This window comes from Lonchura striata, chromosome 2, assembly GCF_050655825.1.
Source record: "Lonchura striata isolate lonStrDom1 chromosome 2, ASM5065582v1, whole genome shotgun sequence".
In the NCBI taxonomy this organism is placed as follows: domain Eukaryota; kingdom Metazoa; phylum Chordata; class Aves; order Passeriformes; family Estrildidae; genus Lonchura; species Lonchura striata.
In genome coordinates, this window is record NC_140704.1 from 148,789,279 (window position 1) to 148,802,207 (window position 12,929).

Consider the following 12,929-nt stretch of genomic DNA (forward strand, 5'->3'; position numbering starts at 1 on the left):
TAAAATGCCAATGTAAATTTTTTTGTTGATTTTTATTTTGATAACAGCATATATCTTAATATCATATAGTTTGATTGCAAAGATGATTAGATTTTAATTTCAAATGCCATTTAGAGGCGTCTTGAGGTTCCAGGCTGATTTTCTTTCTCATAAGTTTTGACTTTCTTCTTAATCTGCAAAAGTAAATTCTTACATAATAGCAAAATCTTTAATCATCCTTTCATGGATGTTAGGAGATATTTAGGCAAGTACAGCACATAATTATAGCATTCTAGTTGTAAACATAATTCTGCTGTGGCTTTAGATGGCCCTCAATTTCTTTATTGCTTACCCCAGGACAGAGGTGGAGTGCCAAATATCTCTATGACAAAGACTGGCTGAACAATGGACACATGTGTGGATTATCATTTTTGAAAGAAAACTACTCTCATCTTAATGCCAAAAAGATCGTGTCAACACATCACTTACTGGCAGATGTATATGGGGTAACTGAAATACTGCATGGACTGCAGCTGAAGATTGGGATACTGAAGTAGGTATCACTCCAGGGTTTATTTTCTAGCTCTGTATATTCAGGTAGCAAAGACTACCATTATTACATTTGCATTTTTCTCTCATATTGATCTTCTTTCTTGTATAATATTTTAAATAATTCAAGTGCAAGATGTGCGGTTACCCTCAGCTTCAGCAGGAGCTAGATGTTCAGCACCCAAGCAGATCTGGTCTGTTGGGATTATTGGTGATTTTTTTTTTGTAAATTTTGTGTTAAAGGGATTTATCTTAAATTGATGAATGACCTAGGAATACTTCTTTGCTTACCAGTAGCTAATATGTAGGAGAATTGGTTGCTTAATAGTTCAGTGCTCTAAGTGCACTAAGTTCTCTATAACTTGCTTTTTTTCCTACCCTTCATTGCAGAAATAAGCATCACCCAGACCTTCGTCTCTGGGCTTATTCAGGGATGAGAAAAGAACAAGAACAAAGAACTGTTGGGGTAGAGAAAAAGTTAGTGACTTTGCAGGATGCTGTTAACCCAGCTGAAAGGACGTGTCATAGTCAAAACCATAAAGAGCCACCCAGTATACCGCAGAAGATGGAAGAAACATACATCACAAGTGAGCACAGTTACCAAAAACCACAGAGTTTTAGTCATGACTACAAAGCAGTCACTGACCCTATGAGCTCAGATGATGAAGACACAAGTAGCTTTGAGGAAGATCATGAATATCATACAGAGAATAAAAACTGTTTACAATATTCTTTTAAAGATGGTGGCATGAATGAGCAGGTAAGTATCATTCTTCATCTGGGAAATTTTATTTGGAAAAGTATGTTCAGTCTGATAAAACTGAAGTACATACAGGTATTTAAGAATGTTTATTGCTGTAAGTCAACATATTTATCAAATAAGTCAGCAGAAATCAGTAGAAGCAAACTTGCATCACTGAAGTTGTTCCACGTGAAGTGTGTTAATTTCACCTTGTATGAAATACAAGGTATGGTATTGCCTATGTTAAAAATTTATTCTCAATCTAATGTTTTGAGAGAAAGGAAACCCTATTCTTAAAATAAATGCAGGTTCTTGGAACAGAACTTGCATGGTTTTTACAAGGTGAGGAAAATGGGACAGGTTTCCCTTTTTCTCTGTCTGGTTATCTACATGTGTTACGGGGTTTTGCTTGTTGCTTGTTACACCAAGGGTTTTTTAATAATGTTTATTATTGTATTGTATTCTTCTTTTAATAGCAGTGCTACCTAGAATGCCATCCACAAGTAATGATTTACTGACCAACTAATTTAATCTCATGTGAAACTGCTTTTCAGTCTTCTATATTGCATGTTTCTTCTAATGAAACATTTTTAGTCAGGATTATATTTTGCTGTTTAAACATCTTTCTCATTTTTACCTTAATGGTTTGAATCCATTATTTGGTGGAAAAGGTCTGACATTTGTTAATCTGGTTTTAGTGAATAATTCTCAGAGCAAAAAACCAAAGAGAGCCAAACCTTTCTGTTTTCTGCAATACCAGCTGTATGAGGCTAAATCGTCCAACTCATCCCCCTTTAGAAGTAGTTTCTGGTGTGGGAGAAATGAGTATGATGCATCTTTTTTCTTTTTAATTTTAGCTACAAATGTAGCATGTAAGCTGTATAGTCTGAATGGGGAAATTTTGGCTCATTCTAATTAAAAATACCTGGTTTTATGCTAAATTTGCTATATTGCACAACTATATTCATATTTATTGTAAGGAGACATGCAGCAGTGTCAAATACTGTTTGTAAGAGAATAAAAATTTTAATTTTTATTGATTATATTTATTAGCCTTCCAACAGTAGTTTAAATTATCATTGTAAACAGTCTAAATAGTATAAAGATATTCAGAATTAAAGGAAAATATATATAAGCAGTGAAACAAAACTAATATTTCCTATATATCTAAAAAGCTAGGTGCTCCTGTTTGACACTGTTCCAAACAGATCTCTTCTAGGTTTAAGGGTGTTCTTTCCTTCGGGGACCCCTTGATCACCTTTCCAGTAGTCAGCCTTGATACTAAAATTAGGCCTTCTGCCAAAACATGATAGGCATGGAAAAGTTCTCCTTGGTTTCTCCATGAATCTGTTTGCACTTACCTTAAACCTGACATTGAAGGGCCACTTTTAAATTATCTGGCTTCTCTCTAAGGTACCTTTTCTCCTCTCCTTGTCAAAGTTCGTTGAGGCTTTGAATTTTCCTTTCTCACATTCTTCAGAGAGCCTTTTAATATTCTGGTTTTCCATACTGTTTCTCTTGCCCTAATCTGCAGTTCTATTGCATACTTCCATTTCTCTTTCAAACGGTGTTTGGATCAACTGTTATCAAATCCCTTTTTGGGCTATGCATTATCTTTACAATTGTATTTAGCTTCCTTGGTTTTGGTTCTGAAAGCACAAGCCTTCCCCACCTGAACCTCCTGTTATTTCTTTTCTGTAAGCTGTATCTTTAACTCTTCTCCTGCCATCACTCCTTGATTACCTACATTGATCTCATAACTTAGAGGAGGGCATTGTGGATTTTGTGGGTTTTTTCAAGCAGTCATTTGAATAAATGTAGAGGTCGCACTGTGGAAGAAAACCTGATGTCTTCAGAGAAGGGATTTTAAATATCATAAAAATGTCAAAACTCTCATACCTTTTAAATAAAATCTATCTGATACATAATTTTAAGTCCTTTAATGAACGTTATGAATATTAACCACGCTTGTCCCATCTGAGTTGCTAATAAAGCTGCCTTCAGATCAGTCAGTTTTGTTTGGTTGGTTGGCGATTTTTAATTGATTTTAAGTCTTAAAATGAAAGTTGGATTTTTTTGCTTAAGTGGTAACTTAAAATCCTTCAGTTCTCATTTTCTTCTTTGCCTCTCTTCTCACTCTTCCTATACTTGACTGGAGAAAGAAATATTTTAATAACAGACCTAACACAATTTTTTTTCTTATGTGGTATAGAAAATTAGCTGAGCTCTTCAGAAAAGTGTATGAATAGAATTAAAGTTATTCTTTACTCTGGCATTTGACACGAACTGACACTGGGTGAGCACATTTATCTGGCATTCGAGTCCTTAAAATCTTCAATAGTGAAAGAACTTCATTGGATATGTAGTCATAGTACTTATAAAATGGAAGCTGTTAATTCTGCTAATTACCTGAGATGATGAGCATTTTTAACTCATTAAATCTGATCTACTTCTACTCAGTAGCTGAAACGTCAAATATAGAAAGAATAGGAGCTCGTGCATTATCTCTGGCATACTGTGAAGGTACTAATTATATTGAAGAAGTCAATCTTCCTCATATACTGTGTTTGCATAACTCCACATGTTACTGTAGCTGTCCCCAGACATGTTCGGTTCTAGCCCAGATTTGTGCCTGGAAGGTAGGTGGGGTCATAGCAGGTAGGAAGAGAAGTTTTTTGTCTTAATCAGCAAACAGAACAGATTGCTCAGAGGGGATGTGAAGTCTCTCCCCTCACTGGAGATACTTCAGAACCATCTGGACACAATCCTGTGCCATGTACTCTGGGATGACCCTCTGGAACCAGGTGATCCACTGTGGTCCCTTCCAACCTGACCCATTCTGGGATTCTCTGAAATACGATGTCCAGTTTATTTGTGCCAAATAGTGACTGTTGACATCTTAGATATTTCTTCTCATTTTGGTGACTTTTCCATGGAAACAAGCCTTAGGATTTTGCACATTTTTGGTGGCAGTAGACCCATGCAGTTCAGTACTTTATGATTTAAGTTGCTATTTATATAAAAAGGGCACAGAAGTACAATCTGTCTTACTGCATTGAAGAAAGTATTTGAACCGATAAACTTCAGTGTTAGGGAAAGGAGGCAAAAGGTATAGATGCTTATTAATGTGGAATCTGCATTTTGTTTAGTTTAATCTATTATGTGTCACAGCATGTGGCTTTCTGAGTAAGCTTTTTGTCGTGTATACAGAAGTACAATTCTAAGCCAGCAGAGTTTATCATGTAACTCAAGTGTTGAAATCAACACCAGAAATTTAAACAAAGAAAATAATCTCAAATGGCAATTTTTTTTCTTTCTGTTGCTCCTATGAAGAATTCTCCTGAAGGAAACACTGTGTTTGTTTGTAATGAAAGAAAAGGCTCAGAAGAGCAAGTGGACACACATCTTCAATGGCAGCTAAATCTCCTCACCCATATAGAGAATGTACAGAATGAAGTCACCAGCAGAATGGACCTGATTGAAAAAGAAGTTGATGGTAACTGCATTGCCAGATTACTTGTTAATGTACCTATAGCAGGATCTCTCTTAACTAATGTGTTCAAAGTGATCTGAGGCACTGAGGATGGATTTTTAAGTATTCTGTTCAAATTTGGTTCCCAGAATTATAAGCAGAGCTTCTACCCTTGATATCCCCAAACCTTCCTCAAGTTTTCAATGCCCAATAAAGTAGATTAACCATGTAGAACCCCTGAGCTCAGGCTCAGATTTCAGAAAGCTTGGATAATTTGTCTAGTCTTCCAGATATGAAGTATAAAGTTGATGGCTTTTTCTACACCTGGAGCAATTTTTGCCTGATAGTTCTAGTAATTGACAATATTTAGAGAAAAAAAATGTTTATTGTACTTTATTCAACTTTGGGTTTTTATTATTAGTAAGCAAGTGGTTTCATTAAGACATTCAGTCTTCATTGAAAACTTGAGTGAAGTTAAATTGTTTGAGAATATTGCAGCACGTAAGTGTCTGTGACTTGCCAGTCATAGAAACTAGTAACTAAGGGAGCTTGTAGTCTAATCTTAGGGACTCCTTAATTAATTTTTTAACAAATAAAGTTGTCTTATTTCTATTTGCAGTTTTGCTTCCAGTAGCTCTGCTTTTCCTAGACACAATGTTTCTAAACTAATAGGGTTGACCTTTCCCCTTCTCTGTTTCTGCAAGCAGAGGAATTCCTTGAAAACATTTGTTGAAGATTGGAAAAACATCCTGTAATCTGGGCCTTGTCCATAGGATCCTGTTAAAGTGGCAGAAGCAAGCCTTGTGTTTAAGGGTTGTATTTTCTGTTCCAGAACTGTCAGAGCAGACCATGAACTGAAGTTGTTTTTATGTGTGGAGAGGGTAAATTGTGAGCCAAGGGTAACATTTACTCCCAGATACCTTTTTGCAGCAACAATCAAATCAGAAGATTTGATTGTTCAAGAGAAAAATGGAATTAGTTGCTGTTTCATAACAAAATTTCTTCTATTGCATAAAAATCACAGCCTCAGTGTATTTTCCCTTTTTTTGAAAGACAAAGTAAGAAAGAAAAGTTTAATTTTTATGGAAACTGTTTCTCAAAGAGTTACTCTAATCAACTTCTTCCTTTCCCTTCTGTAGTTTTAGAAAGCTGGCTTGATTTCACTGGAGAACTGGAACCACCAGATCCTCTGGCAAGATTGCCCCAGCTCAAGAGACGTATCAAACAGCTCTTAATCGACATGGGAAAAGTCCAGCAAATAGCAACGCTTTGCTCTGTATGACAAAAGGAAGAATATAGAAGTAAAAATAGGTTCTTTACAGTGAATTTTCTTATTAGCCACAAGACTGACAGGAAGACAGCAAAAAGCTGAGCATTTATCTGGTTCTTTGCTGATTACATGAATAGGCTGAAGCTTTAGAAAGAAAAGAGGAATTTTAGAGTCAGAAATCTGTATTATTGAAAATATGAATATTCAATGTCCAGGCTTCAAAAATATATATAATATCCTGAGAAATGATGATTTCTCAGGATTTTAACATGTTGAACAATAAATCCCCAGATACAAGAAAATTCAACAAAAAAAAGCTCTTCGAAGCGCAGTGCTACTATTTTGAAACCCTTGACACACATCTCTAAATTAGCAGAATTCAGCTGACTAAAAATGCAATCCTCTTGTCTTGCTAGGCAAAGATAGATACAGAGAGAGCTGTATCTTCTCTACAAGGAAGGTTTTTAGATTATTTCTTTCTCTTATGAGTGTTCAGGAAAGCAAACATACTAGCTTTGATTTTTGAAAAAATCTACTTGTCATGGTCTCTCTTTTAAAGTATTTTTTTAAGTAGAAATCCCTAGAACAGCACCCCTAGGCTTCTTTAAAACAGAAGTGGAAAATAGTGGTCAGATGTGCCAAATAATATTAAAATCACTGGGATGAGAGTTTAATTATGACTTAGGCGAAGGTTTTTTCCAACTCAGTGCCAGCAGTCCATCCAAAATTTTATCTAGTTTATATTTTTTTATGTTCTATAGCAGTTCAGGAATCAAGGTACAATTTTTGTCCTGGGTAGCTATTCTGATGTTGGCCCTCTGAAAACTTCACCATCCTCAGTGGGAATGAGGAATGCCAAGAGCAGCAAAACTGTCTGTGGCTGTGGAAATTCTAAACCATTAGAGGCAAAAATCACAAGATACCTTATCCAAGTTGTTTTATAAAAAATTTCAGCTTCATTGAATGAAATGTCTTGAAACCAAAGGCAACCTACTTGCTCTGTTAGCTCTTGCTGGATTTTGAGCCCAGGACTTTTCCTGTGCTGATAAGTTGCCACTGTACCCAGTGCTATATCCATGTCTCTGTCTGTATGTATATGTGTCTAGCTACATGTACATATAAACATACCATACACATTTCTATTTACACATGTCTAGTTTTGTTACCACAGACTACAAGAATTGGTGGTTCATATTACCTTTTAACAAGCAGTTTCTAAAATTGAAAATAATGTATGTACAGGTTTTGAAATTTGTAAAATATGACTGTTAAAAGGAGGCTATTTAACTGAGGACATTAAGATACTTGAACATTTTATGCCTCATGTCTGTTTATCAGTTCTAGTTATCTGTATAAATGCATTTTAGAACCGATAGACAGTAAACTTGAATTTACCTTTTGATAAGAGTACAAGCCACTGTACATTCAAAAATTATTTAAATTTGCAAACACACTGTTCTATATGTAAGGTACTGTATGTAAAACTGTTTATTAAAACTATTCTGCATACTCTACATTTTCCACTTTTCTTCCTAATCTACATACAAATGTTAAAAAGAAGTGATTGTTATTATGTACAGACCATCAAAAAATCTTGGAATGCCTTTTAAGGATGCATACAACTGAAAAACGTGCCAAAGATGGATTATCTGGGAAAGACTTTGCAACCAGTGCATTGAACTTTCATGATAAAACCATTATTGAGAATGAAAGCAGCGTGGCTGGTTCATTGCTAAAGTAAACCTACCCTGACCTTTCCTCTCTGTCTGTCATACCTGAAGTGAGTTATCACTCCTGATGGCCAAAGCAAAATGTAAACCCCTGTTACAGAGCAGTTGCTACGTAAAAAGTCTTCCCACATCAAGCTTGTAGGAGACATCACAGAGCTGCATGATAACATGGAATTATGGAATGATTGGCAACTCCATAATGGAGAAAGAACACTAGAGCTGTGGAGTTGTTGACATTTTATAGCAACTGTTAATAAATACTGTGTTATATAGATGATGCTTAAAGAACTGCTTCAAACATGAATAGTTGAGTGACCTACTTGCTTTTGGATATGTGAGACGTTTTTATAGACTATTCACTTGCTGCATATCCTTGAATGTGGTACTGTGGGTACTGTATAAGAGAAGTGTAAATCCAGATTACTTTGAAACAAAGTGGAGTGTATTTACAGAATTTATGCAGCATACACTGTAGCAATATTATGCAATGTGTGTGCATGTGTGTGATGTAATATAATTGTAAATGTTACTGAAGGTGGAGGTGGACTTGGAAAGTTCAGGGGGGAGGACAGAGGTTTTATTCTTACTACAGAGATGGAGGAATGGTATCCTGAAAAGGAAATCCTAAGGTCAAAGTTGAAGTTGCCCTTGCAGCTTTAATGTGTCTTCTGTTTGTATGTGTAATGGCCTCTTAATTTACACAAATATGTAATTTTACTCCTCAAGATCTTGCCTTGTTCAGGATGGACTGTGCTTACAAAAACAATCTGTTCAGTATTTTTTTTATGTTCATTGTGTAGTCGTATATTATAAAAATTCCTGCAATCATTCATATCTTCTAAGAAATACAATCTCGGTGTCCGTACGGACCATGCTATGTATGATGCATTGTGTCCTGCTCCAGTGTTTCACAAACTTGTCTGAGTTTGCTTTCTCAAGTCGTGGTGCTGGTCTGTAACATGTGGACATTAGTTTCCGAACCCCGTTTCTCAAGTATTCAAAGGTTTGGGATGCTTTTGAGGTTTTTCTTTTAAACACAAGTCAAGTGCCATAAAAATGCTAAGTGTTTTGCACAGAATGTAACTTACCGTTGATTGCTTTGCTCATGTGCCAGTCAATCCCAGTGTGATCTGGCTCTTACCAGTATTTCTTCCTAGTTGGCCTTATCAAGAGAATCTTACTCCTCTAGGCATAATTTTCCATCTGTCTTCCTGCTTCCTCTCTAAATAAGCCAGGGATGTACACTTTGGTCTATTTGCAACATAATTTATTGGGGTGTGAATTGTGACTGCATTGTTTGCTGAACGGGACAGACCACCTCTGAGGAAAAAATAGTATATGGCAATGTAAGGACTGTTTGATAGGTGTGCATAGAGAGGCATAATTCAACTTGCAGCCTTTTGTCACTGAATAGGAATTCTAAATTGTAATAGACAAAGGGGAAATGCCATTTACAAAAGCCTCTTGTGATTTCACAGAGCTAAATGGCAAACTTTTGGAGCCTTTGAATGCCTAACTTTTTGTCTGAGGTTTAGTTAGAGGTTTGCATGTTAGTTTTTTTTAATGGTGGTATCAGGGTGATTTCATTTCAAAGTCTGCTCCTACTTGCAACCATTCCTATGTCAGGAATTCTGTGTTTCAGTTGCAGAGATGGCAGGACAGCAGTACTGCAGTCACAAATGAAATGTGGTGTTGGTGCTGTGATCTGGTATGATATGATGGGGCTGCCACGTTCTGGATGGAAAATGGACATACTTCAGGTCATATCACAGGGAATGGGTTGGAAGATGCTTCCTGTTAACCCTTTTCTTGGGTAGCTGTAGGTTGAATAGTGCCCATATTTTGGATAGTCTGACCTTAGATGCATAGATCTTTTTCAGCTGTGGAGTGGTTTACAGTGGTAGAAGCCTGTAATTTTCCCTCAAATAGACAAAGAAGATGGGTTGTAATTTTCTGATAGATATCCTGTATTTGCTGGGTGGCAAAGAATTGAAACTATTCTTCCATAGATGCAGTAATTTTGTATGGCTGACAGCCACCTGTCTCTCTTAATTTTATCTCTGAGCTTCTATATGTGCTCATCTGTTCATTCTGCAGCTTGCATCTTTTTCTCCTTTCATTCTTCAGCTTTCTGCACTCTGGCTTCTCAGGTGCCTGGAGGGTGTCACATCTCTGTTCTCATGCCCAGTTCTTCCTGGCTGCTGTGGGAAGCAGTCATGGGGAGAGGCCTCTTTGGCTCTTGTGTCCACAGCCTCCAGAGTATCCTGGGACTTGTGTACAGTTGGAGTATGTGCACCATAGTCAAAATCTCCAGGTGTTTTTGATGCCTTTCTTAAGTAAGCCTCTTCTGTCTTGTGCAATTGGTGATCTTCCTCTACTCCCATCTGGCTTCTAACTTAACAAGACTTGAATTAATATTATAGTAAAACCCCTCTGGCACTGTTGGGCTCCAGCTCCACTGTTGGTACTCCTTACCGAACTAGAGGGCTGGGATGCAAAGGAGTCATTGGAACATTAAAACAGTAAAATTATAAAAGTATTTGATGTTGTAAACCACACTATTTTTCCTTTGTATATAAAGGGAAGCTGTAACCATTTTTCTTCACTGGAACTCTAAAGGCACAAAACAGATCCTGAACTGAACTGGAGCTTGGTGTAGAAACAAGTGGAGGATGGGCAGAACTGCAGGCAGGGCCTTCCCAGCCAAAAGAGCAGTCAGGCTGCCTTGCCCTATTAGTAGCTCTGTGGAGGTGCTGATGTGTAAAGGGGGTGTGTGCAATGATGCCATTCATTTGCAAGCAGGATTGTTTAGAACACTGGAACTATAGGTTTCTGCTCTACTGCTTAAAAATGTTTCAGTATATGCACCTTAATTTTGGAGTGCTTATTAAAGTCAGACTTAATCACTTTTGAAATGCCCATTGCTATTCTCACATTTTATTAGCTCACAATTTTTTTCTGTTATACTGATTGCATATGGCTTTAGGTGAGGATTTTGCAGAGGCTGTTTGAAATGCTTCAGTAATGGTTTCTATTATACTTTGTTATGTCCTGGGCACTGGGTGTGGGGGTCTGTCTTTAGCAATAAATATTATACACTATGTGTATATCTGTTTGTATATGGAAAACAAATACAGAGCATGTAACGATGGTGAAAATACACTGCACCAAGTGCAGATTGTGCATTTGGCAGCCATTCTGCACCAGCCTGAACAACCCAAATGAAAAATTTGAGACCATGTGGAGAAAATGAACTAGCATGAAAAATCATTCAGGAGAGAAGTTCCCTTCCCTTACTCTGTGGGTGGGATAACTAAAGCTAGTTCAATTGCTATTTGCTTCAAACAGCTGTCTTCCTTTCCTGAAAACTGGCCAAGCCTCCTGTGTTCAGCTGTAGCCATGTGCATCAGTGTATTGTCACTAAAGACTCTGAGAGAGGCAGCACTGCACTATGATTAAATCTTCTGTGAGAGAAGCAAAATACTTCCTTCTGTGATTTGTTTTTTATAATAGCAATAATGTTGACTGCATTCTAATACTCACAATAAAGGTCTGTTGAGATTGTTACGTGCCTGGGCTCCCTTTCCATGGACTTCTGGTGAGATAGTGGTTGTTTGCATATGTTTTAAAGCATTAGGGAATCTTCAGTTGCACATTTAGCCTGTTTTCCTTAGGTTATGTGCAGTCATTGATACTCAGCTTTCTACATTGCAAGGCTTGAGGGAGTCTTCAGTTGTGTTTTAGCCTGTAGGCAAATGATACAAGTAAATTATTTACAGTACTGAATTACTTAATGTATGTGACAAAGTAATTAGAAGATATTTCTGTTCTTGAACTGTTTTTGTATTTTAAGAGTTTCAGGGTTGGAGTTTTGCAATGCACTCACTTTATTCTTTACAGTAAATGTCTTTTAACACTGTGTTCACAGTGATGTAATCTCTTCTTGTGGGCAGACATGTGCCTTTGTAGAATGTCATTACAAAGTAATTTTAACTTTTAGTCATTTATTTTAATATCATCCACAAGTTGTCCAGGACACTACTGTGGTAGAGAACAAATAAGCCAACAATGCTAAAGAAGTTCCTCTCTTAGAAATCCTGTAGACAAGGGCACATGTGATAAGCAGCAGATGAATAAAATTGGACAGAATCTCAGTAAGTTACTGACATAGAAAAATTTTTTCATTCACAGAAATGTAGCTACAATAATAAATAATGAATTTTAAAATTTTAATTCTGAAACATTTTAATCATTGTTGAAGGGACAGTCTCAAAGCAGGCTCTCAAAGTTAAGATACAAGACCAGATACAGGCTTGAAGCAACATAGCGAAACACTTTTTTGAATTAGCAGACTTTTTGAAGAAGAGGTTTCCTGAGTCAGACCAACTGTCTGGCCAGCCCAGAGTCTTGTCTGCAGCAGAAATAGGATGTCAGATCTGTACAAACATGCTATGAAATATCTGTGCAAATTACCTTGTTTCTGAATGTCTTTCACTTCTGGCAATCTGAGGGTTCCTTTACCAAAATGTTTAGGTACATTAGTTATATCAGTCACTTTTCAGAGATGGACTCATCAAGTTTAATCCATCTTTTTCATTGGTGGCTTACAGAATTCACAGCTTTGTTGTGTGGCAGGAGCTGTGTTTGTCCTTGAACTTCCTTTCTGACGCCACTGTCTCTGAACCATTGCCCTTAGTTCAGAGAAGGTTAAATACTGCATTATTGAAAAGACCCAAAGCAGTTTTGTCTCACCAGCACCAAGACTTTGGCACTTTCTTGCTGTCCTGTGACTGGTGGTGACTTTTCTCACTGCCTCAGCGTTTTTTTGTCAAATATTGAATCGATTCAAGTTGCAAATCCTGTGTTGTCTCTGTGTTTGCAGACCTGGCTCCTGCATACCTATTTTTCTACCTGGAATCACTGTGATACTATTGGATTGAGGAAAATTCTGATATTTTCAATGAATAAGTAAGAAAAAAATGTAATTTTATTTGTCTTAAAAATGGTCAATTCCTACAGGGATAAATGCAAATTCAAATATTTCACATAGGCTTCTTTAGATTCTTCTGTCACCAAAGGCACTTTTCCAAATGGTAAGTTGTAATTTAAAATTTGACAAGTCCTGTGCCCACTTTTCTCATCTAGCCAAGTTTAGCATGGAAATGACTGAAAGTTCCCTATTGTTCT

At 36.8% G+C, this 12,929-nt stretch overlaps 1 protein-coding gene across 14 annotated transcripts in view; it reads left to right on the forward strand.

The window, feature by feature from the left end:
• PHF20L1 (PHD finger protein 20 like 1) overlaps window positions 1–11,313 on the forward strand; it is a 55,920-nt gene extending 44,607 nt beyond the window's left edge. For all 14 annotated transcript variants that reach the window (XM_077781955.2, XM_085573970.1, XM_085573972.1 and 11 more), the window contains 4 exons: window positions 337–532; window positions 919–1,288; window positions 4,604–4,766; window positions 5,882–11,313. In XM_077781955.2, the coding sequence (XP_077638081.1) occupies window positions 337–532; window positions 919–1,288; window positions 4,604–4,766; window positions 5,882–6,024 (872 nt within the window). In that variant the 3' untranslated portion in view covers window positions 6,025–11,313. The remainder of the gene's footprint in view (window positions 1–336; window positions 533–918; window positions 1,289–4,603; window positions 4,767–5,881) is intronic.
• Window positions 11,314–12,929: the final 1,616 nt, after the last annotated feature.